The 27,431-nt window shown below is 27.9% G+C and overlaps 2 protein-coding genes across 12 annotated transcripts in view; both read right to left on the bottom strand.

The window, feature by feature from the left end:
* Nucleotides 1-27,431, bottom strand: part of LOC123264132 (longitudinals lacking protein) — a 200,768-nt gene that overhangs the window by 94,486 nt on the left and 78,851 nt on the right. The window lies entirely within an intron of this gene.
* On the bottom strand, nucleotides 1,129-2,105 carry LOC123264139 (cell wall transcription factor ACE2-like). Its single transcript, XM_044727289.1, has 2 exons — nucleotides 1,885-2,105; nucleotides 1,129-1,783 (listed from the first exon to the last, which is right to left on the bottom strand). Exons 1-2 carry the CDS (start codon nucleotides 1,901-1,903, stop codon nucleotides 1,275-1,277), a joined length of 528 nt encoding a protein of 175 aa, XP_044583224.1. The 5' UTR covers nucleotides 1,904-2,105; the 3' UTR covers nucleotides 1,129-1,274.

Genomic DNA, 27,431 nt, shown 5'->3' with positions numbered 1-27,431 from the left:
TTAAATTAAAATTAACAATTATTTTTTTATAAATTTATTTTTATTTTTAAACTTCAACATTAGACTGAAGAAAAATAGTTTATATTATATAATTTTTTATAACATTAATATATCTTGATTTTTTAACTAATTATTACAATAGAGATAAAATTTATTTTTTTTTTTTTTTTTTTTTTTTTCATGAAATTAACTCAATTTTTCATTAAATATTGCACTTATTTTATAATTTAAAATAAATTGACAAATTTTAATAGGAATAAAGGTTAGAAAATTCTTTTATGAAGAAGTACGAGTAGGCTAGAGTGGGGATGCGCATCGGATGTTGCGCAGTAGCGACAAAAAGGCTACGCGCATTTTTATTTCACTCATAACCTCTTAAATTATTAAAATAATAATTTTTAAAAAATTATTATTGATAAATAAATATTAAAATTGAAATTATTAATTAATTTAAAAAAATTAGTTACTTTTTTTAACTTAGAAAATTTTTTATCCTTTTTAAAACATCATTTTTTTCAACAATTTTTAAAAATATATTTTTTTTCCATGAAATTAACTCAATTTTTCATGAAATAATTCAAAAATATTTCATTTATTTTATAATTAAAAATCATTTGATAAATTTTAATAGTAATAAAGGTTAGAAAATTTTTTTATGACGAAGTACGAGCAGGCTAGAGTGGGGATGCGCATCAGCTGTTGCGCAGTAGCGACAAAATGGCTGCGCACAATTTTATTTCACTCATAACCTCTTAAATTATCAGAATAATCATTTTTAAAAAATTATTATTGATAAATAAATGTTAAAATTGCAATTGTAAATTAATTTAAAAAAAATTAGTTACTTTTTTCAACCAAGAAAATTTTTGATCCTTTCCAAAAATTCATTTTTTGCCAAAAATAGATTTTTTTCTCCATGAAATTAACTCGATTTTTCATGAAATAATTCGAAAATAATTTTGAAAAATTATTATTGATAAATAAATATTAAAATTGCATTTATAAATTAATTTTGAAAAAAATTAGTTACTTTTAACTAAGGACAAAAATTTATTTTTTGCCAACAATTTATAAAAATAGATTTTTTATAAATATAAAATTTTTTAGTATCACTTTTCAAGCTTATATATATTTTCTAAATATATATTTAATAATTTTAAACATCACTGGGGTGGATAATATCTAAATCTTAAAATCTAATCCCTAAACCAAAATGAAAAATGAAAGAAGAAATAAATATCAATGAAGAATGAAAATATAAAGACAAAAAAAAATTATTCCTCAATTTTAATAACATGAAACTGCCGATCCGCGTGCTTGGAATTATTGTGAAGTTTAACTTCATACTTATAATAACTTTTAAAGTCGCAATAGAAGCACTTGAACCTCGGAGATTTGCAGCAGCGATATTTAATATGAAAAGTAACTCTTTCTTGAGTGTCAAAAGTTTTATTGCAAACAGCATTGGGACAAGGAAAGCTGCTTCTTCTTAAATTAGGATCATGAAGTTCAATAATTTCCGTCTTTTGCTTCCTATGTTTAGCGACAGAGTGAAGCCTGACGTTTTTTTTTGTGGTAGAATGGAAGTCGCAGTGGCCGCATTTGAACCTCGGGGGCTTGTTACAGGACTTCATGTGAACTTGTCGAGCTCCGATGTTCTTGAACATCTTGTCGCAATTCGGGTTCATGCATGCCAACAGTGTGTTTGAGATTTTTAGGAACTCTTCGTTCGGCATAAGGTTTTCGTACTTCACCAAAAAAAGCGGGTCTTTAGTGTCGTACTCTGGAACAGAAGATCATTTTTTGTTAATTACAATTTATTTTACAGCTATTTTCGCCCGTTAGTATCTGTTAATTTTATAATTTCTGTACTAAGTTACTTACTAATTGTTAGTATTAGCATCTACTGAATATAACTTTTATTATTTACATTATTTTACTGTTAAGATTAGTTTTTTGGTGGAAAATAAGCTTTAGATTATAATTTTTAAGACTAGCGACAAAATGGCACCCTTGGCAGCCTAAAATGGCGGATTTTAGTTTTATAAACGTGAAATCCTTTAAATTTTTCGGCGATCTGAAACACAAATTATTTTAATTAGTAATATTATTAAAAATTAATTCTTATGAAGAAGAAATAGAATTAATTAAAACAAAGTTTACCTGGTAATAAAATTTTTAGTAATTTTTCGTTCAAATTTTATTAAAATAATTTTTTATAAACAATTCGTGATAATATGTGCCTTAAAACATTAATTAGAGTTACAAAATATATTAATATATATTATTTTTTAGGAAAATAATCTTAAATACGGTAAAATCAGGTGTTTAACGTCCGCCATATTTATAACTACTGTTTTTCTTCCTTAACTCTTTAAAATAAATAAATTAAATTAATTTAAACGAAATTTACCTAATTAAACACTAATTTTATGCAGTTTTTAAGATTGACAAATTATTTTAACATTTTTTTTATCGATTTTTTGTTCAAATTTCACTAAAATGATTTTTTTTAAACAATTAATAATACTATATGCCTTAAAATATCAATTAGAGTTACAAAATACATAAATACATATTATTTTTTGGTAAAATAATGTTAAATACGAGCGAATCAGCTGATCAAGGTCCGCCATTTTGAAAATTTGAATCTTTCCTTCAAAGCGCGGGTATTTAAACAAAATTATTTACAAAAATAGTAAGTTTTACATTTTTAAAAATTTTTAAGTGGTAATATTAAATACTTTTCAGTATTTAAACAATTTATAAAATAAAATTAGTGATTCTAACACCAAAAATTAAGTACACTTAATTTTAAAGTGAAGGAATTAAAATATATCTGTCATAATTATAAAAAAAAAATTTTAAATTAAAGAGTAATAATATTTAATAATTGATCAGGATGCATCCTCTTGAAATGAGCCACAACTTTGTGATGATAGCATTTTGCATAATCACAATAATAACACTTGAACCTTGGAGGCTTTCCACACTCATACTTAACGTGTTTGTTCAAATCATACTTGCTCTTGTATTTCTTCTCACAAGGAGCGTTCGGACAAACAAAAACCGATTGTTTTTCCGCGACTTTAGAAAGTTCAATAATATTAACCGTTCTGTAAGGATGATGTTCCCAAGCGTGTTCCTGGATTTGTTCCACTGAAGAAGCAGTGTAATTGCACCTGCTGCACTTGAAGGTGGTGCTGTACTCGCAGGCTTCCACATGAAGCGTCATTTCTTCTTTGCTGTTGAAGATTTCTTCGCAGCGCTGGTTCCCGCATTGGAACACTGTTTCTTCTTCGAATTGCGCGGGAAGAATTGCGAACCTGAAATCTGATAAATAAATAATGTTAATTTATTTTTTATGAATTAATTTAATTAATCCTATAATTAATTGATAAAAAATCTTGTAAATTAATTGTTAATTGTGCGGAGAGATTTTTTAACAATTAATTTTTTTTTACAAATTAATTTAGATAATTTTTTTTATGTAATTAAAATAATTGAATTTTTTTGTATAATATTAATAATTAAGCTGACTAGCTTTTAAAAATTTAACTGAAAGAAAAATTTATTAATAAAATTTTTATTAAATTAAAATTGTGATACAAAAAATTCAACGAAAATGTTCGTATTCAGAAAGACTAGAGCAATGATTTGATTTAAAGGGAGTTTTGAACAATTCTACGACGCTCATTTCGTAGTCCGGGTGTTTGGCGACCAAGTGAGCTTTCACGTTTGAAATTCTGTGGGACTTGTAATTGCAGTAGTTGCACTTGAACCTCGGAGGCTGGTTGCAAGTGTAAGTCACGTGGACCCTTCTTGAATCTTCATTTTTGAAAGTTTTATTACAGTTTGCGTTTGTGCAACTGTACCGTATATCTTTTATTTCTAAGAAGCTTGATTTTGGAATTCTTGCTTGCTGCCGGGTCACGAAAAATGACTTTCCTGAAAAAACAAGAATTTTGTTAGTTTTATTTTTTTTTTTAATTAAATTTTTTTTTTTAGGAGGTAACTATTTTTATTGTTCTACCGTAGTTAGTTAATGGAGTAAAAATATTTTGTATACTATTGTCAAGATAATTGAATGGGTATTAATTACATATTTTTTTCAATTTTTTTCGTGCAATAGAAACGAAAAAAAAATATTAAAAAAGTTAAAAAAATTTTCCCACCACGTTTAAAATTTGTAAACACTGTAACGTCCCAAAAAATCTATTTATTGAGTCAAATTTTTATTTTTAAATAATTGTAGGAGTAGAATAATTGAAATTAATAAAATAAATCAACATAAATATATATTGTGTAAATTTTGGACTTTCCAAAATTTTTAATTTAACTTAAACAAAATTTTAAGCGCAAAATTTTGCAACAAAAAAGTTCATCAAATTTTCGACATCGAAATTTTATTTCATAAATAATTAACCGATTAATTATTGAAATTACAAGTAAAAAAATTTATTATAAATAATATATAAATCATTCTTCATCAATGACAACATATCGCAATTTTTTATCCGGGTGTTTTATTTGCGAGTGCAATTTCACCCGATCCTTGAAGCAGTTTTTGAAATCACAGCAGAAGCATTTGAATCTTGGGGATTTTTTACATTCGTACTTAATATGGCGCGTCAAAGTGTACTTAGATCGGTAACTTTTCAAACATTTGTTATTAGGACAAATGTAATTTCTTTTTCTCGAGGAACAAGGATTTTTGGACTTCTCAAGTTCCGCATTCAGTTCACTGTTAGTCGGTGTTTGGTCTAGTTCTTCCAAATCCGCGGAGGTTAATTCCTCTTGATCGCAGAGGAAGTCACTGTGGAATTCGCACTTGAATTCTTCAAAGCAATTGCTGTTGGAACAGACGAACACCTGGTCCTTTAATTCCAACAGTTCCGGCGCTTGGTGCAAACTCCAACCCTGGATCCAAATCTTCGGACTTGCTGGAAGATCAAAGGACAGTTTGTTAGGGGTTGGTTTTGATTTTTGGAATTCGCATTCACATTCCTCCTACATAAAATACTAAAAGGATTTTTTTTCAAACTTAGTTACATTAGAAGGATTTTTGGAAATTAATTAGTAGAAATTTTTTTGGAATTTACGTATTTATTTTTTTCTTTAGGATTAAGTTTGTTTTAGATTGCAATTTTTGGACGAAGCAAGCTTCCAAAGCTTAATTTAAAAATATTTTGAGCGTAAAAAAATTATTTCAAATTGATAATTGTTTTTTTTTTTGGAATTATTCAAAAATAATTATAAATCATGTTTTTTGATCTCAAAATTAAGTTATTAATTAAAAAAACAATTAAAAATCATTTTAAATAAAGTAAAAAATTTATAATTTCCCTTCCAAAAAATCAAAATAAATTACCGCTAAATAATTTGAAACCTAACCTCCATATTAGAATGTTTTGGAGGTAAAAACAATTATTTTAAGTTAATAATTTTTTTTTTTTTTTTTTTTTTTTTTTGTAAATATCCAAAAATTTTGTTTTTATTTTATAATTAAGAATTTTTTTTCAAAAAAATATTTTTTCATACTTTAAATTTCCCGCTAAAATTTAGGAACAAGTTTTGCGCATGCGCAAAGCCTGTTCCATGAAAAAAAACAGCAAATAATAATAAATCATCTTTTTTGATTTCGAAATCATTTTATTAAAAAAAAAAAAAAAATAAAAAATAACTTTAAATAAAATAAAAACTTAATAATTCTCTTTCCAAAAAATCAAAATAAATTACCGCCCAATAATATCAAACCTAACCTCCATATCAGGATGCTTTAACTTATAATGCGCTCTAATTCTGTTCTTAAAATTGTTCTTATGATCACAATAAATACACTGAAACCTCGGAGGTTTCCCGCACTGATATTTAAGATGCTCGACTAGCGACCTCTTGTATTTAAAACTCTTAGTACAACTTTTGGTCGGACAAAAGTAACTCCGTGAATTATTACTCGGATTATACAGTTCAATAACTTTGACCTCCATTTCTTTGTGCTTGGAAAGCGAGTGACACTTAATGTGCTGGCTGGCGTACGATTTATAGTCGCAGTAGCAGCACTTGTACCTCGGCGGCTTGTTGCAGTGGTTCTTCAAGTGACGATTGCACTCTACCTCTGTTTTGAAGGTGCTTTTGCAGTTTGGGTTCGGACAGGCGTACCTTTGTTCTTTTGGGCACAGCATTCCCGAATCTGAATTTCTTCTTCTAGATTCCACGAAAATTAACCGGGGAAGTAATCCTGAAAAAGAAAATGTCCCTTTGGTTAATTTTTGGAATTTTTAAGAACAATATTTTAAGGATTTTTGGGTTAGTGTGCATTATTTACATCGATGATTTTTTAAAGAAATTTATTATCATAAAGCGATCTACACTTTAAATGCTTTTTCCAAAAAAACAATTAATTGATTAATATTGAGAAGAAAGCATGAAGTTTCCAAAAATGATCTGCAATACTTCAAATTAATTTTTTTTTTAATTTATTCATTGAATTAAAGTTTTCTTCTTTGAAAAAACCAAAATAAAAATATTGCGTTTTGCTCAAACAATTAAACTTGATCGACCGCAATGATGCAGTACTCTAAGTGGGGATGTTCCTCCAACCAATGGTTCTTCAGAATCCGCTCTGCGGAACTTTGGAACTCACAGTACTCGCACTTGAACCTTCCGTTCTTCCCGCAGTCATATTTCAAGTGCAAGTTCAAATAATAAGAATTTTTGAACTTTTCTTTGCAATTACCATTGGTGCACAACAAAAACCCTTTTCGGGCCAAAATGTTCGGCAGGGGCCTCTTGTCCGGGATCTTCTGCTTCCTGTGGGTCCGACGGGTGTGTATTTTTATTTCCGAAGGGAACCGAGCTTTAAATTCGCACTGAGTGCACTTAAAACGCTTCGGGAGGTTGCAGTAGTGTTTCAAATGGTAATCTAGACTCTTTTGGTCAACGAACCAGCAATGGCAGTTTTTGTTTGGACATACAATTTTTTTTCGTGGTAAATTAAGTTCCATTTCTTTTTGATTTTTATTTTCTGCTATTATAAGAAATTCTTGGGGCATTTCTTCTTTTGGTACTTTTTGGACTTCTTTTTCAGAGAAAATTTGGATCGGAAATTTTATATGTTCTTCAGGTAATTGCTCTTTCTTCAATGTGAAATCTTTGAGAATTCGTGGCTTGGAACGTTGAAAAATTTCTGTAACAAAAATCAAGAAAATAATCAGTGAAAATACCAAATTTTTTGTGTTGTAATTTAATTAACACCTTCAGAAAACACAAGTTAAATTTCTAGTTCAAAAACCTGTTTGAAAAATCAAATTTTGATTCAATTCTGAAAAAAAAAAAAATTTTTTACAAATAACTAGATAATTTAATTCCAAAAATTTTATCGAATTACCAAAAATTCAAAATAAAAAATTTCTTTATTTGTAACGAAAAGAAGACAATGGCAAATTTTTCCTACATTATATTTTTGAGACTCAAATTCTTACAAGCAATTTTTTTTATGATATTTTACATTAAAATATAAATCAAAATTAAATTTGGCTTTTTTGTGATCAAAATTGTCATAGTTTAATAATTTATTCAAATTTTTATAAAATTTGAACTTAAATCTAATTTTTTCAATACAAAATGTTCAAAATAATTTCAACTAAAACTTTTAAATTAAATCTAAATTTGGTCAGTAATTTCAGTCAAATTTTAACGGTTCAAAAATGTTTTTATAAAATTTATAACTAAAATTTGAGCTTATATTAAATTTCTTCAATCCAAAAAACTCAAAATAAAAAAACAAAATATTTTTTTCAAAAAAAGAAACAAATCTAATAAATATATCCAAAAATTGTTTTTTTTAAATTCAAAATTTTCAAAAATGTAAATTTTTGAATTCTTTAATCCAAAAAACTCAAAATCAAAGAACAAAATATTTTTTTATAAGAAGAAATATAAATTTAAGAACTATATTCAAAAATTGTTTCCTTAAAATTCATAATTTTTAAAAATGTAAATTTTTGAACTCTTCAGCTTCTCTTTAATCCAAAAAACTGAAAATCAAAGAAAAAAATATTTCTTTCAAAAGAAGAAATACAAATTTAAGAACTTAATCCAAAAATTATATCCATTAATTTCAAAATTGTAAATTTTTGAACTCTTCCGCTTCTCTTTAATCCAAAAAGCTCAAAATTACAAATAAAATATTTCTTCTAAAAGAAGAAATACAAATCCAACAAATACATCCAAAAATTGTTTTTCTTAAATTCCAAATTTTTAAATATTTAACAATTCTTCAGCTTCATTATTAGGCAGCTGTTGAATTTCATAAATATTATCCAAATCAATAATCTCCAGCTTAGACTCTTTATGCCTAGCTTCAGAATGTTTTTTCACGTCTTTCCGATAGCGAGACCTGTACTTGCAGTAGGAACACTTGAACCTGGTAGGCTTGTTGCAGTAAAGTTTGAGATGTCTGTTGCAGATCTTCTCGCTGTTGAAGACCTTGGTGCAGTGTGAGTTCGGGCAAGGAAACTGTCTGATCTTTTTGCGCTTCTGTTGGTTCAAATTTTGCTGGAAAACTACCTCGTACAGTTCGACGATGATTTCTTGCAAATTTTGGTGGTGCCTCATACAATGCCGCTTTACGTCTTTAGTCCAATGTGATTTGTAGTCGCAATGCCCGCACTTGTACCTTTCAGGCTTGTTACAAATGTATCGGGCGTGGTAGTTGCAGGCGTAGTAATTTTTGAATTGCTTTCCGCACGAGTTTGGGCAGCCGAACATTTCTTCGGCTATCTCCAGAAGGCTTTCTTCAACGGGCTCTGCGTCTTGTACAGGGCCATCGTTGTTTAGTCGCGTTAGAATTACACGAGGGTTGAATAATTCATCTGAAAAAGAAAAAAAGAATTTGTTTGTTAGAAAAATTATTATTCAAATTACAATTATACTTTATTTTCTTCTTTACTTTTGATTCAAAATTTGAGAAAATCAATTAAAATACCAAATTTTTTATGTTTTAATTTAATTAACACCTTTAGAAAATACAAGTTAAGTTTCTAGTTCAAAAACCTGTTTGAAGAATCAAATTTTGATTTAATTCTGAAAACAAAAATTTTTTTATAATTAACTAGATATTTTAATTCCAAAAATTTTATCAAAATAAAAAATTCCTTTATTTGTAACGAAAAGAAGACAATATAACTTTTTTATTACATTGTATTTTTGAGACTCAAATTCTTACAAACAATTTCTTTATGGAATTTTAGATTAAATTATAAATAAAAATTAAATTTGGTGGTTTTTGTGATCAAAATTGTCACAGTTCAAAATTTTATTGGAACTTGGTAAAATTTGAGCTTAATTATACTTTTTTCAATACAAAATATTCAAAATAATTTCAACTAAAATTTATAAATTAAATCTAAATTTGGTCAATAATATTGCTCAAATTTTTTATCAAAATATACCAAATTTTTTGTCAAAATTTTTATCCAAAAAACTCGAAATCAAAAAACAAAACATTTTTTTCAAGAGAAGAAATACGAATCAAACAAATACATCCAAAAACTGTTTCTTTTAAATTCCAAATTTTCAAAAATGTAAATTATTAAACTCTTCAGCTTCTCTTTAATCCAAAAAACTCAAAATCAAAGAACAAAATATTTTTTTTTTAAGAGAAGAAATACAAATCTAATAACTATATTCAAAAATTATTTCTTTTAAATTCAAAATTTTCAAAAATGTAAATTTTTCAGCTTGTTAATCCAAAAAACTCAAAATCAAATAACAAAACATTTTTTTCAAAAGAAGAAATACAAATCTTATGATTATATCCAAAAATTGTTTCCTTTAAATTTAAGATTTTGAAAAATGTCAATTTTTAAACTCTTCAGCTTCTCTTTAATCCAAAAAACTGAAAATCAAAGAACAAAATATTTTTTTTCAAGAGAAGAAATACAAATCTAATAACTATATTCAAAAATTATTTCTTTTAAATTCAAAATTTTCAAAAATGTAAATTTTTCAACTTGTTAATCCAAAAAACTCAAAATCAAATAACAAAACATTTTTTTCAAAAGAAGAAATACAAATCTTATGATTATATCCAAAAATTGTTTCCTTTAAATTTAAGATTTTGAAAAATGTCAATTTTTAAACTCTTCAGCTTCTCTTTAATCCAAAAAACTGAAAATTAAAGGACAAAATATTTTTTTTAAAAGAAGAAATTCAAATCTAATAACTGTATCCAAAAATTGTTTTCTTTAAATTAAAAATTTTAAAAAATATAAATTTTTGAACTCTTCAGCTTCATTTCAAAAAACAAAATATTTCTTTTAAAAGAAGAAATACACATCTAACAACAGTAATAACTATATCCAAAAATTGTTTTCTTCAAATTGCAAATTTTCAAAAATTTACAATTCATTAGCTTCATCATTAAACAGCTGTTAAATTTCATGAACACTATCCAAGTCATTAATCTCCAGCTTAGGCTCCTTATGTGCAATTTCAGAATGTTCCTCCACGTTTTTTCGATAACGAGAGTTGAAATAGCATTTGGAGCACTTGAACCTTGGAGGTTTGCTGCAGTGAAGTTTGGCATGTCTGGTGCACATATCCTCGCTCTTGAAGACCTGGGTGCAGTGTGAGTTCGGGCAAGGAAACTGTTTCATCTTTTTGCTCTTCCGACGGCTCAAACATTGCTGAAAATTGGGCTTGTACAGTTCGATGACGATTTCTTGCAAATTTTGATGTTTCTTCGAACAATGCCTCTTTACATCTTTAGTCCGATATGATTTGTAGTCGCAATGCCCGCACTTGTACCTTTCAGGCTTGTTACAAATGTGTCGGACGTGGTAGATGCAGGCTTTGTGATTTTTGAAATGCTTTCCGCACGAGTTTGGACAGATCAACCTTTCTTCGGCTATCTTCAGAAGGTTTTTTTCAGCGGGTTCTGCGTCTTGTACAGGGCCATCGTTGTTTAGTCGCGTTAGAATTACACGAGGGTTTAAAAATCCATCTGAAAAAGAAAAAAAGTATTTGTTAGTTAGAAAAATTATTATTCAAATTAAAATTATCCTTTATTTTCTTCTTTATTTTATCAATTTTTGGAAAGTAAACAATTTTGATCAAAAATTTGAGTTTGATCAAAAATTCGTTAAAATTTATATAAAACAATTGCAAAATATTTTTTTATAATTATTTTTGAACTTTTTTAACTTCAATTAAAATTATTAAAATCTTAAAATTTTTTTTCATTATTAAAATTAAAATAATAGACCTTATAATTGATATTTAGCAAATGGATGATAAAATTTTGATTATAGTTTTTGAATTTTATCAAAAAAAAAACCAATTTTGATTTCAAGTTTGTACAAAATATCAAAAATAAATAAAATTGTAAAAAAATTGTTCTAAAATGGTCCATGCAAAAAAAAAATATAAATTTATATATTTATTTTTTTAAATAGCTTTTTTTATATAGCTTCTTAAAAATTCATCAAAATTTTTTTTAAAAAAAGCATGAAGTAAAATTGAACTTTTTACCAAAGAAAAAATAAAATTTGATTTTTTTAATAGGGCAAAAGACCCCATTATCGACACTGGCCTAGTTATTGACACTTGCAATTTTATTTTTATTAAAAAAAACAAATCAACTCTAATAAATTAATGAATATAATTTTTTAATTATAAATTTTAAGATAATTGATTTTTTTAATTTAAAATAAAATTGTAAGAGTCAAACAACTAGGCCAGAGTTAGTAACAGGATCTTTTACTTAAAATTTTTGTAAAAAAATTTTGAATATTTTGATGATAAATTTATAGGGTTCAAAATATAAATTCATAAAATTTTTTGCACACAGAAGAAATAAATTATTTCAAAAGGTTTAAAACAATAAGTCCTGTTAAAAAAAAAAAAAAAAATATTTTCTTCATAAAAACTATATTCTTCATTTTTGACTTGTATGATGATTTTTTGTAGTCAAAATTTGGAAAATATAAATCGATTATTGTTAACTGAAACATAATTATTATTAATAAATTTTCACCTTAGGAAAGAATAAATAAACAAATTTAGATAAAAAATTTTCCATTGAAATCTATTTCAAGGCAAACATACAAAAATTACAATTTCAATTGAAAAGGATTCTTAACAATAAAAAAAAAATTTTATATGTGTACACAGTAAAAAATTTTGTGTTAAAAATTTCTATGTTAAATATTTAACACTTTTTAGTGTTGATTCAACAAAATAAGTGTTAAATTTACACATAAAAGTGTTAAATATTTAACACTAATTTTTTTTAACGCAATGACGCAAAATTTTTTACTGTGTATCGTCTTACTCTGATAGAATTTATTTGTATTAAAAAATATTTGTTAATAGTTAAATCATTTATTAGAGAACACTTTTTAGTATTAAACAAATATTTCTTAGTATTTAAAATAATTTGTTTGTATTTAATAAAACTAATATTCATTTGTTAAATATTAATAAATATTTTTAAATACTAAGAAATATTCGTTAAGGACTAAAAAGTGGTCTCTAATAAATCGACGATCTAATTAGCAATTTGTGTAACTCCGTATTTTTTAGAGGGTGATTTTTTAACATTTTGATGTAGCAATAATGCAATTATAAATTATTTGAATGATTCAAACCTAAATATTATATCTCTGTTAGATAATGATGATATTAAATAGTTTTTCAAGTGATAATAAATTTTGAACTAATTGTTTTTTCGTACAAATAGAAGATTCTCTAAAATGGAGAACGTCGAAATGATTTGTTGAATATTAACAAATATTTTTAATTATAAAAAAATCCTTCTATCAGTGTAATATAACGACAAAAAAAAAAAAAAAAATAATTAAACATCCAAAGTTTCAAAACGGAAAACTTCATGAAAGTGTTTTCTCTCGGAATGTTTCTTGATGATATGCTTGTAGCTGTTTTTGAAGTCGCAGTAGAAGCACTTGAACCTCGGAGGCTTTCCGCACTCATTTTTGAGATGTGTAGTCAAATTACAGCGGTACTTGTACTTCTTAGGGCACCCTGGAGTGGTGCAGACATGAACCCTTGCATCAGCTCTTGGATTGTACAGCTCAATAACTCCGACTTCTTTTCCCTTGTGGGACTGTCCGATGTGCCGCTTCACATTCGAAGAATGGAAGGTTTTGTACTGGCAGTAAACGCACTTGTACCTAGGTGGCTTGTTGCAGCGATTTTTGATGTGAAAATTGCAGTCCGACTGGTTTTTGAAAGTCTTTCCGCATCCAGGATTGGTGCAAGGAAATCGGTCGTCTCTTACAGTTAAAACTTGCTTTCTTCTGTTACTGCCTTCGCGCTGTTCCTGCGGCTTCTTCTTTGTCGCTTCGATGATTTTTTCCTTAGCCAGTTCTAAGTTCTCGATTACTTTTGTTGAAGGAACTCGCTTTCGCACCGGGAGTCGGGGGACTAGAACTTTGCTGGCAAGGACTCGCACTTTTCGCTGCTTGGACGCTGAAATAAAAAAAAAAAAAGGAAATTTGTTTGTTAGATTGATGATTTTTGTGGGAATTATTCGGGGGTTAGTTGTTTTTTAGGTTACATGCATTTTCAAGCACAAGAATTTTCGCTTTAACCATTCGCGCTTTGTCAGAAATTGGTAAAAGTTTTGGAAAATTGAAATATATTTTTTAAAGAAGAAATATTTAGATTTTTGATAAAAATTGAACGTTAGGTTCTAATTTTATTTTTTATAAAATTTATTGAGATTTATATTACTAAATTTTGAATCGGTAAAAGCGATTTATTTATTAGATTATTTTTCTCTTGTTAAGAAAAAAAAAAATTGATCAAATCTGAAAAAAAAAAAACTTTAAATTGTTTGATTGATTTTTTTATAGTATAATTAAATTTTATGGAATAATAAAGAATATTTGTTTTTAGAAAAATAACCGTAATAATAATAATAATAATAATAATAATACAATTTCTATAAAAAATGTATATTTTGAACAAAAATAAAATAATTAATAACTAGCAACCTTGCAGTCACTTGATCTATGAATAAATAGAATTTTGCTTTATCGAAAGAATTTTGGTAAATTACACTGCATTTTCTTAACTATTGACATTTTCAAAAATATAAGCTCATCCTGATGTTACACTTATCAAGAGCTTTCATTTGAATACCCACATGCATTTTTGATATATTTTTCATATATACATATATATAATATATATAAATATATGAAAAATTGATGTGGGTACTCAAATGAAAGCTCTCAATGAGTATAACATCGAAATGAATTTATATCTTTAAAAATTTCAATAGTTCACAAGATACAATGTCATTTCTTAATTATTGACATTTTTTAGGATATAAACTTATTTCCATGTTACGCTCATCGAAACCTTTCATTTAAGTACCTACATGACTATTTTTACATATTTTATATATATGGTATTTGTAAAATATATAAATATATGAAAAATTAATGTGGGTGCTCAAATGAAAGGTCTCGATAAGAGTAATATCGAGGTGAGCTTATATCTTTTAAAATGTCAATAGTTTACAAGATATAAGGTCATTTCTTAATTATTGACATTTTTTATGATATAAACTCATTTCGATGTTACACTCATCGAAACCTTTCATTCAAGTACCCACCTGACATTTTTTTATATATTTGACATATATGGTATTTGAGAAATATATAGAATATATAAAATATATGAAAAATTGATCTGGGTACTCAAATGAAAGGTCTCGATGAGTGTAACATCGAGACGAGCTTATATCTTCAAAAACATCCATAATTCACAAGATACAAGGTCATTTCTTCATTAAAATTAATTAAATTATATTTTCTTCATTATGAAAAAAAAAAAAAAAAAAAGATTTTATCACATGAATATCCTGGAGACAAATTTATTCTTATTTTCTTAATAGTATAGATTTATTAAAACTGTGTCTGGAAAAAGAAATACAAATTATAAATATACTAAATTCAAGATAAATTAAATCATTTTCAAATACTAAAACATTATTTCTGAAAAATTCCAATTCTTCAAAAATCTTCAATTTACAATATTCAAGCCCTAAAAAATGAATAAAAACTCATCATCTAAAGTTCTACTCCAAAAACCTAATTCCTTATTCTATCCTTGGTGGCACAAAAGAACTGAACATGATTATTCCGGCTCCTCTCAGTCTTGAAAGTCCCCGAACATCTTGGATTCGAGCACGCAAACCTAACATTCTTAATAGCCAAATCCTTCCTCATAAGTTCGCTCTTCTTCTTCACCTTAATCCTAGGCTTATCTGCAAAAGAAACGACAATTAGTATCTATTCTCACAAAATCAAAATCCTAAAACTACACAAGCATCTTAAAATTACTCTCTAATTACATTTTACCCCTCCCCCTTACTAAAAAAAAATAAACTAATAATTACAAATCAAAATTTTATTTTCAAAAAGATTTACACAGTTTAAGAATTAACAGGTTGCGCTTCAACAGGAGCTTCAACATTATTCTGCACCACATTTTGAATTTCAACAACCGCGCTTCTGAATTCTAAATTCTTATGAATCCTTTTGGCGTGTTCATTGACCCTCTTCTTCAAGCAATGTTTATAACTACAGTACGCGCATTTAAAACTGGGTGGTTTTCCGCACTCGTACTTGATATGTTCCCTCAAGTTTCTCAAATAATCATAGCTCTTCATGCAATTCGAACAAGGGAACGGTTTAACCCTCGGCTTAGTTTCAAAAAGGACAATCATCCTTCCCTTAGGATCCTTGTGAATTCTAAGAACGTGTGATCTCATATCAGAAGCTCTGATGGACTTGTAGCTGCAGTAACCGCACTGGAACTTCGGAGGTTTGTTGCAGACATTTGTCACGTGGGAGTTCCTGGAACGCAAGTGCTTGAAAGTGCGTCCGCAGGCTGGATTAGGGCAGAGATACTTCTTTGATTTTATAAATGTGTGTTTCCTCGGCGGAAGTCTGCTCTCGGAGATTCTCGTAAGGACTACCAGAGGGATCCTCATATCTGAAACGAAAACTCGGAGGTTAGAAAAATTTTCTTTTAATTATTTTTAGATTTTTAATTTAAATAATTTGATTAAATTACAAGAACCATTACCGACACCGAAAAGCAGAAGAAAATTTTAATTATCAAGCATTTTTTATTAAATTTTTATTTACTAACAACCTTGCAGTCTCTATATGACTGCTGTGACGTAAAATATAAATAAACAAAATTTTGATTTATTAGATAATGATTTTTGTTAAATTACACTGTACTTTTTTGACTATTGACGTTTTTAAAGATATAAGCTCATCCTGATGTTACACTCATCAAGAGCTTTCATTTGAGTACCCACATGCATTTTTTATATATTTTTCATATATACATGTATATAATATATATAAATATATGAAAAATTGATATGGGTAATCAAATGAAAGTTCTCGATGAGTATAATGTCGAGGTGAGCTTATACCTTTAGAAATGTCATTAGTTCACAAGATATTTGTTAAATTACATTGTACTTTCTATACTATTGACGTTTTTAAAGATATAAGCTCATCTTGATGTTACACTCATCAAGAGCTTTCATTTGAGTACCCACATGCATTTTCATATATTTTTCATATATACATATATATAATATATATAAATATATGAAAAATTGATGTGGGTACTCAAATGAAAGGTCTCGGTGAGTATAACATCAAAATGAGCTTATATCTTTAAAAATATCAATAGTTCACAAGATATTTGTTAAATTACATTGTACTTTCTTCGATACTATTGGCATTTTTAAAGATATAAGCTCATCCCGGTGTTACACTTATCAAGAACTTTCATTTGAGTACCCACATGTATTTTTGATATATTTTTCATATATCCATATATATAATATATATAAATATATGAAAAATTAATGTGGGTACTCAAATGAAAGGTCTCGGTGAGTATAACATCAAAATGAGCTTATATCTTAAAAAATGTCAATAGTTCACGAGATACAAGGTCATTTCTTAATTATGTATCTAGAGATAATTTTAGAATGCAGCCTAAATACTTAACATGATAAATTAACTATCAATGAGAATGATATGAAATCTTGAAAAGTCACAAATTTATATCAAGACCTTTGCAATTTGCTAAATTTCATTAAAAAAAAAACTTTTAATAATATAAATTAAAGTACATCTGAAGAAATCTGGTCAAAAGTAACTTCTTTTCCGGGATGCTTCCTCCTGAAGTGTCCAGTGACTCTCTTCCTCGCGAAGAACTGCATCTCGCAGAACCCGCACTGGTAACTCGGCTTCTTCCCGCATTCTTTCGTCAGGTGTTCCTTCAAATAAACTTCGCGCTTGTAAATCTTCTTGCAGCCCTTGTTTGGGCAAGGGAAGAAATCCTCCTTTTCGCACTCTTCAATTAAGTCTATGATCTTCGTTCTTTTTTCAGAGTGCTGCTGGGCCAGATGTCGCAGAATTTTAGATTTTGTGTAGAATGTAGCCTCGCAGTATCCGCATTTGTAGCGCTTCGGGTTTAAGATGGCTAGAGGGTCATCCGTTTCCTGGTAGGGTTCCTGGTCCGGTTCCGGGGAACTTGGGGGAAAGTCGAAGTCTGAAAATTTAAAAATTTGGTTAGATTGGTAGAGAAAAATTTTAAGGACAGGGTTTAAAGTAGTGAACAGGTTTTTTTTTATGGAAAAAAAATTTATTTGTTACACAAAAAAATTTGGAATGTATTTATAATTTATAAGATTAAAATTAAATTTATAAATAGGATTTTTTAGAGTTTTAAATATTAGATAAGTCCCTCGAGGGTGAAACTAAAAATTAGATTTTTAGGGTGTACAGCAACTAGTCATTTAAAACTATTGAAAGTTTATAATAGTAAAAGGGTTAAACCTTTTAATTTAGTTCTTACATTTTAAATCTCACACTGTAATTTTTTGGTATTAATTATTTTAATTTGGATAACTGAGCTTCTCGAGTTTCTCGAATTACAGGTTCACCTGTTATAATTAACAGTGTATTTATTTTTATCGATAATTAGTAGCTGACACTTTAAATCTTATTCTTACAATTAAAAATACATTTATCGTGATAAAACTAAAAAATTCATCACCGATAAATCGAAATTTTTAAAGTTTAAGTTATTAACTATTAATTTATCAATAAATAACTTTAAAAATAATAAGTAACTTCTAGTTAAAACTTTCATCCAACTAAAAATACATTCAAAGTTGTAAAATAAGGTATTTATAATTATCATTGGATTATTACAAAATACACTGAGAGAAAAATTATATTTTTAAAAAAATCATTAATGTTGTAATAATAAATTCATTTGTTTTTTATTTTAAACAATTTTATTTCTCAGCTGAAGAAATAAAAATTTTTCTCCCAGTAACTTTCTTATCGAAAAAAGTAATCTAAATTTGGAAAAAACCTATTTTAGGTATTCCAAATTTTTATCCAAAATTCTTTTATGTCAAATTTACAAAACTTATTTAAGAAAGTCTGTGACTAAATTTTTACTTCTTCCGAGAAATAAAAGGATTAAAAATTTTAAACAAATTTATTTCTTGCTCCCATTTTTTCAAAATAAATTTTTATCACTAAACTTTCAATAGTGTCAAGAGTAATGCAGTTTTTTTTACAGACTTTTTATTCAAAAAACTAATTATTCCTCTCTTTCTTCCTTCATTTTTTAAATAAAAAATCAATTGTAAGGATCTTCTTCATCAGGATGCTTGATCTTAAAATGCGTTTTAATACTCTGGGTGTACATAGTTTTATAATCACAGTAGCAACACTTGAACCTGGCAGGCCGACCGCACTCGAATTTCATATGATTGCTCAAGCTTTTAGCGTACTTATATTTCTTCCCGCAATTATGAGCGGGACAAGCGTAGCGCCGGATGTCAATTTTAGGATACAATTCAACAACATTAATCGGGTGTTCCTTGTGCCTGGAGCTGCAGTGGTTCCTAATATCTTTCGGAAAGTGGGACTTATAATTGCAGTACCCGCACTTGAACCTTCTCGGCTTATCACAGTGATAGCGACTGTGCTTATTTCGGTCTGCTTTTCTCTTAAATGTCTTGTCGCACTTAGGGTTAGTACATGCCCATCTTTGATCCCGGACTCTTATCAGCGATTTCTTATTCGGGCCCGTTAGAATTGTCGTGGAAGTTATCCGGGGACTCTTTCTTCTGCTGGCCACTGAAAATAATAAAATTTCAATTTATTTTAATTCACAAAAATTAAATTTTATTGCTACAGTACAACACAACTAAAAGTCTAATTTATTTTTTTTTATTATCAAAATCTTGAAAATAATTTCTTCAGTTATATTTTCAGTAAATATCTTTATTATTATGTTTTATACATTCAACTTGATTTAACAATTACATATATGGTTATATATGGTTCGTGAAACTATACATAATCATATATGCTTTACAGGAATATATAATTTATATATTTGTCATATTGTGCTCTAACAGGAGGTTAATAACTTGAGAACATTAATAATAAAGTTTCATTTCTAAAAATCATATAATTTTTAAGTTTATTAGTGGAAATTTAAGCTATTAAAAGTAATATTAATTCTATATGTGACTATATATGATCCAAAATGTCATATATGGTTAATATATACTTGATGCAGTCATATATGACTTATACAACCATATAAATGCATATATGATCATATATGATCCAAAATGTCACATATAGCTCATATATGATTCATATATATCCTATATATTAAAATTGAGGGTTGATTGAAGTTAGCTTAGTATCGGAATAACTTAGTATCGAAAACATGGACCCTGATTACTTATTAGTTCAGAATTAGAGCGCGCGCATATGCGCGCAATTTGAATTCCTAGTTTGATACAGAAATATATTATATGATTTATATGTGACCATAATAGCTCTAATAGGTCAAATTAATCTATATATGTAAGTATATATGATCCAAAGTGTCATATATGGCTAATATGTGATTCATATAGGGTAGAAGTATCGGTTTTGGCCATCTTCGAGCCATTTTTGGCCACTTGATATTTTATTTAATTTGTAAAAAATTTAACTATTCAAGTAGAATTTTTATAGAATTTATGAATTAGTACATTTATACAAATTAAATTCATAAAGTTTTGCGCTTGTAGAAATATTTATACAATAATTTGAAAATTAAGTGGCTACAAACGGTACTTCTACCCTATACATAATACAGTCATACATATATGATTCATAAGTGACCATTTAAGCTTTAGAACTCAAATTAATTTATATGTGACTATATATGATCCAAAATTTCATATATGGCTCAAACGTGATTCATAGATATTTAATACAGTCATATATGATTCATATCTGACCATTTAAGCTCTAAAAAGTCAAATTAATCTATATGTGACTATATATGGTCCAAGGTGTCATATATGGCTCACATGTGATTCATATATTTTTGATAGTCATATATGATTCATATGTGACCCATATAAATGCATATGGGTTCATAAACGATCAAACATGTCATATATGGCTCACATGTAACTCATATATGCTTCACATTGTTATATATGATCACTTAAGACCATATATGTTCATTAAAGACCACACATATTTTACAGAATTATATCTGATTCATATAAGAACACATTATTTGTACAGTTATATATATATATATGATTCATATAAGTTTCATATGTGATTATATATGGTCATTTAAGACCATATATTTTTTATAGGATTATATCTGATTCATATAAGATCACATATTGTTTAGATAGTTAGATAAGATCTATATATGATCATATATGGGTTACAGGGTCATATATGATTCATATATGCTTTAGACTTACAAATATACATTAGAAAGTTTCACATAATAATATGGCTTATAGAATCATATATATTTATATAAAAAATTATACATAATTTTTGCTACTTAATTAATTACTATACACTGAAAAAAAAAATTTTTTGCACCAAGAAAATTTCAAGGAAGATAAAAGTTATTTTAGAGCAAGAAGAAATTTTCTTGGCTCAAGAAACTTAGACTTAATTCAAGAAATTATCCTCCTTAATATTTTCTTGAGCCAAGAAAATTTACCCTCTTTTTTTTTTTCAGTGTAGAATTGCCATAAATCCTAATTTCAAAAATTAAAACACTAAAAATCCTTCAATATTCCATGATAAATTTTCAATCCAAAATTATCTAACTCATATTATTATCTTCTAACTCAACAAACATAAACTCTAGATCAGGATGTTTGCTCAAACAATGAATCTTGACGCGATCCTTAAAGTACCCTTTATGATCGCAGTAAAAGCACTTGAACCTCGGTTCCTTTCCGCACACATGTCTCATATGAGAAGCCAGCTTCGCCTTGGTTTTGTATCTTGCTGGACAACCGAAGGTAGGACACTTGTAAATCCTTGTTTCGTTGTGAGGATCCCATAGCGTTACCATCTCGATGTCAGTATCCTTATGCACGCCTAGAATGTGCTTCTTTATGTCCCCAGAAAGGTTCGATCTGTAGTCGCAGCCTCCACACTTGTATCTCTGCAGATTGGCACAGCCATGCCTAATGTGGAGATTGCAGTCTACTTTGCTACTGAATGTCCTTTTGCAGTTTGGATTTGTGCATTGGAATACTTGCGCTTTTGGCCGAATAAATTTTGAACGTAAACCTGATTTTGAACTCCTCAGAACTAATAGTGGATCTGTAAAAAAGTTCAAATTTTGGTTATTACAAGGAACATTTTTAGAATTTCAATTAATAATTAGTTTACTATTTACGGATGAAGAGTTTTTAAAATATCTTTCTAAAATATCAAACCTGTAATTTACTGTAAAAAATCCCATATTAAATTAGAGATGAAATGGATGTTAAACCAATTTATTCGTTATGTGATCGGTCGAATATATTATAAGCATGCAAACTCTATATTCAGGTGTGCTCAAATTGAATTCTAGTTCTAATAAAATTTATAAAGAAGAAATTTTGAAACTTTTTCAAAAATATTTTCCTTTATTAATAAATTTCTACAGATAATTTTCAATTTGAAGGATTTTCAATTGAATTTATCTCAATTACTTTGCCCAAGTGTTTTGCAGTCGACCTGTAAAAAATCCAAACTTTAGTTATTAGAAGGAATATTTTTCACTTAAATTCAAAATTATTTTACAATTTACAGACAGTTGTAAAAATATCTTCCAAAAATATCAAACCTGTCTTTTATTTACTGAAAAAAATTTTAATAAAATTTACAAAGAAGAAATTTTGAAACTTTCTCAAAAATATTTCCCTTTATTAATAAACTAGCAGGCTGCCCGGCTTTGCACGGGTATTTACCAAAAAGTTAAAAATTAATTATAATATAATATAGCCTGTCACCCAAAAATAGTGTAGTTTCCCAACAGTAAAATAATTTTCCAAATCGGTTCGATAGTTTCGGAGTCTATTCAATGCAAACAAACAAAAAATCAAATCTTTCCTCTTTATAATATCAGTATAGATTTTTACAGATAATTTTCAATTTAAAGAATTTTCAATTGAATTTATCTCAACTATTTGTCAGAATATTTGGACGTGCAGTGTTCTGCAGTGGACCTGTAAAAAATCCAAACTTTGATTATTAGAAGGAACATTTTTCACTTCAATTCAAAACTATTTTACAATTTACAGACAGTTTTAAAAATATCTTCCAAAAATGTCAAACTAGTCTATTATTTACTGAAAAAAATTATAATAAAATTTACAAAGAAATTTTGAAACTTATTATTAGAAAGAACATTTTTCACTTCAATATAAAATTAGTTCACAATTTACAGACAGTTTCAAAAATATCTTGCAAAAATATTAAAACTGTCTTTAATTTACTGAAAATAATTTTAATAAAATTTACAAAGAAGAAAATTTGAAACTTTTTCAAAAATATTTCTCTTTATTAATAAATTTCTACAGATAATTTTCAATTTGAAGAATTTTCAATTGAATCTATCCCAACTATTTTGTCCCAATGTTTGGACATGCTGTGTTCTGCAGTAAACCTGTAAAAAATCCAAACTTTGGTTATTAGAAGGAATATTTTTCACTTCAATTCAAAATTATTTTACAATTTAAAGACAGTTTTAAAAATATCAAACTCGTTTTCAATTTCCTGAAAAAAATTTTAATAAATTTTACAAAGAAGAAATTTTGAAACTTTTTCAAAAATATTTTCCTTTATTAATAAATTACTACAGATAATTTTCAATTTAAAGGATCTTCAATTGAATCTATCTCAACAACTTTGTCTGTATGTTTGGCCAAGTAGTGTTCCCTCAACCTCCACCGGTAAAAATGCATAAAATCGCAGTAACGACACTGGTACCCATTTTCGGCGCCACACTCGTAGTTAACATGTTGTTTCAGGGCACTAATACTCCGGTACCTCTTATCGCAATTAATATTCGGGCATGCGTACTTCCGAATTTCCGGCTTGGGGCTCGCACAGCTGGACTACTTTTGGCTCGATATTTTGGTGCTTCGATTTTGAATGCGATCTAACATTTCGCGAGTAGTTGGATTTGTAGTCGCAGTAGAAGCACCCGAATCTCCGGACTTTGTTGCATATAAACTTGATGTGATAATTATATGCTTTTTTTGTTTCAAAAATTTTGCTGCAATTTTCATTAGGACACTTGAATAGCTCTTCTCTGTCAGATAACATTTTATTCACGTCTGGAGATTGGAGGCTGGAGATTTTGGTGAGGAATATTCGTGGCTTCTTAAAGTCTGGCTCTGGAAAAAAAAATAAAAATGTTACAATTAGTTTTTTCTTTTTTTGAGTGAAATTTTTTAAGAAAGTTACCATTTAAAAATCACAAAATTTAGTTTTAAATATTTTTTATTCTGTTTGATACTTAAAATATTAATTTTTTTTTTTAATCGTCAAAATTACATGAAAAATTTATAAAAGAAATAATGCCTAAAATATATATTGTTTATTATTGTGATTATTATTATTATTATTATTATTGTTAGCATTATTAAAAAAATCACAAATTTAAACAAATAATAATAATAATAATAATAATAATAATAATGCAAAAATTTTCAAATTCAATGCTATTATTATTATTAAGAATTACAAAAATTTTTAATTGTTATTATTATTATTAGCTTAAAATTTTTGTAATTTTTAACAATAATAATGATAATAATAATAATAATAATAATAATAAATGTAAAAAAAAAATTTTAAGTCAGTGTTATCATTATTGTTATTTTTAAAGATCTAAAATAAAAAGAACCATGTCCTTATGTTTAACTGAACAATGTTTCTTGACCGTATGTCTAAAATGTGACCGATACGAACAATAACCGCATTGATATGGCTCAGGTCTGGCACACATAGTCTTCATGTGTCTCAGGCAAGTTTGTTTGTTCGAAAAAACTCGGTAGCAGTTGACGTTCGGGCACTGGAACGCGTTTGCGTTCATCTTCAGGGGTTCCAATTTATCGGGGAACAGCTTTGAGGTTGGAACCAGCCGCACTGAACAAACAAGAAAACTTTTTAATTTCTGACTTTGATTTTTTACTTAAAGATAAGTCAAATTAGTCACTTAAGCAAACGGAAATTGGAAATAATTTCAAATTGAAATTTAAAATAAAAAGTTGTTGCGGTTTTTTGTAGCTTCAAATTTTGATTTTGATTATTTCTTCTTTGGGACTTGAAAATCTGAAAATATTTAAAAAATTTTTAGTAAAATTATTTAAAGAAAAATTGAAGACTGGGCCCATAACCTGTTGAAATTTTTTTATGACGGCAAATTATCTGAAAAAAAAAAAAAAATTAAATTGTTAATAAAAATTCTTTTTTGATTCAATTTTTTTTTTTTTTTTTTTTTTTGTTAAAATTCAAATTTTATTGATGAAAATTGTTCTGTAAAATTTTATAAATTTTATTAAATTAAAAATTTGACATAAAATAATACATTAATTTTATTAATGTAAAATGTTAAAAATAAAAATTCATATAAAAAAAAATCTTATCTAATTTATAAAATTTGATAACTTAATTGAAAAGTTATTTCTTCAATTAATTATTAAAAGTATAATTTTAAAAATGCACAGTGGAGTTAATGAATGCATTAAAATACTAAAAACAATTATCGCGATTTCGTAGGAATAAAAACCTTGTGAATAGCTCTCATGTGTGACTTAACATTAGCAGTGAGATGTGCCTTAAAATCGCAAAAGTCGCACTTGTGCCTCGGTGGTTTATTGCAGAAATTCTTCATATGATAATTGCGACTGTACTCGTGCTTGAAAGTCCTGTCGCAGTTGGGAGTCGCGCATGCGAACCTTACTTCCGCAATTTTGCAGAAATTCGCAGCTTTCTTCTTCGGCGCTCGCTTTTTCATCCGAATGATCTTCATTCCTGAAAAAAGAAAAAAACGCTCATTTTTATTAGTATAACTAATAATAATAATAAAAATTGTTTTTATATTAATTACTAATAAATCATTACTTATCACAAAAAAATTGCAAAATTTTTGAGTATGTGCTCACTCGCCATGCATTTTTAAAATCATAAAAAAATTTTAATTTTAATAAATTATTCAAAAATTTCTTCTTAATACTTTTAAATTAGATCCAATTTTTTGAATTTGTTTTTTTGTATCCTAAAAAAAAAAATTTTATTATATTAGTACAAATTTTTTTTTAAGTCAACAATAACCATTATTATTATTATCATTTTTTTTTTAGATGGAAATCTAACCTGTAAACACAAAAAAATCAATTCTACAAGTTAAAAAAAAATTTGCCGACAAAATGGCCGCTCATAATTCATCAATATCGGTAATGAAGGTATTTATAAACAATTTAGTATATTAATAAAATTTTATAAGTATGGTTTTATTAAAAAATAATTAATTTAATATTTTTAAATAAATAAAATTAAAAGAAGAAATATAATACTGAAAAAAAAAAAATTTTTTTTTTAATTAATAAAATTACAAGATGAAAAAAAAATTAACTTAAATTAAGAGGAAATTTGTTGAACTACACTGATAAAAAAATTAGGAAAACGGTTGACCCTGAAGGCCATCCCTGCAATTTCCCGCTAATTCCATACTTAGGCGCTTAAAATTGCACCAATGACGTTTTTGAGCTCTTCGAGCTCAAAAATACAATTTATGGGTTATTTTGAGCTCTCCGAGCTCAAAGAGATTGCTTTCTTATGCTTTAAAGCTCTTCGAGCTCAAAAGTCTGATAGAGATTTGATGACACTATTTTTGAATTTTTAAACCGCAATAACTTTTGAATGAATAAACCGATTTTTACGCGATTAGAAGCATTCGACGCAGTTTTTTAAGATTCACAAAGAATCTCAAATTTTGAATTGATCGCGCTAGGAATTTTGGAGTTATTCCGAAAAAACACTTTTTTCGGTTTTCTTTCGTTCATGATATCTCTCGAACGAATCAACTGATTTTGACCGGCCTGGTGGCGATCGACGTGGTTTTTTAAGGTTAAGAGCTGATTAGTTTTTGGAATTGAACCATCAAGCCGTTTAAAAGTTATTCCAAAAAAACCACATTTGAAAAATTTTTTTTTCAGTTTTTTGAAGATTTCTCAAAATCTATTGATTTGAATCGGTCCAAATAGTTTTCAAAATCTAAGTTTAGTCAAGCCCTTTCGAATGACACCAACCGCGATGAAATCGGTCAAGCCTTTCAAAAGTTATAAGCAGTTCACATACTTTCACACACTCACACACACACACACACACACACACACACACACACACACACACACACACACACACACACACACATACACACACCCAAGAATCATGGAGGAAAGCATGTCCGGTTTACCGACTGAGCGCGCTAAGAGTAGCCAGCGCCTTCCGAACAATATCAGAGGAAGCAGTGTGCGTCATTTCTGGAACTCTGCCGCTTAGAGTCTTAGCTAAAGAAAGACGGGCCCTTTACCATCGAAAGAGGTCAACTGCACTGAGCGCTGAAGAACTAAGAACAGAAGAACGGCAGCACAGCATCTCGCGATGGCAACTTGAGTGGGACGCCGCAGCAAAAGGAAGATGGACACACCGCCTCATACCAAAGATCGACGTTTGGCTGAGCCGAAACCATGGTGAAGTCAACTATTACCTAACGCAGATGTTGTCAGGACATGGGTGCTTTCGAGAGTATCTGCACCGCTTTAAGCACGACGATTCTCCGGAGTGCCCGTCTTGTCCAGGGGTTATTGAGGACGCAAGGCACGTTTTCTTTGTGTGTCCACGTTTCGATCCTCAGCGTGAGGAGTTAGAGAGGATCCTGAACTGGAGAATCCAACCAGAGACAATAGTAGATGCAATGTTGTCGAATCAAACTGCTTGGAACGCTACAAG

This window comes from Cotesia glomerata, linkage group LG4 (assembly GCF_020080835.1).
Source record: "Cotesia glomerata isolate CgM1 linkage group LG4, MPM_Cglom_v2.3, whole genome shotgun sequence".
In the NCBI taxonomy this organism is placed as follows: Eukaryota; Metazoa; Arthropoda; class Insecta; order Hymenoptera; family Braconidae; genus Cotesia; species Cotesia glomerata.
Note: the sequence above shows the minus strand (reverse complement) of the source record. Positions and strands in the feature narration are given on the sequence as shown.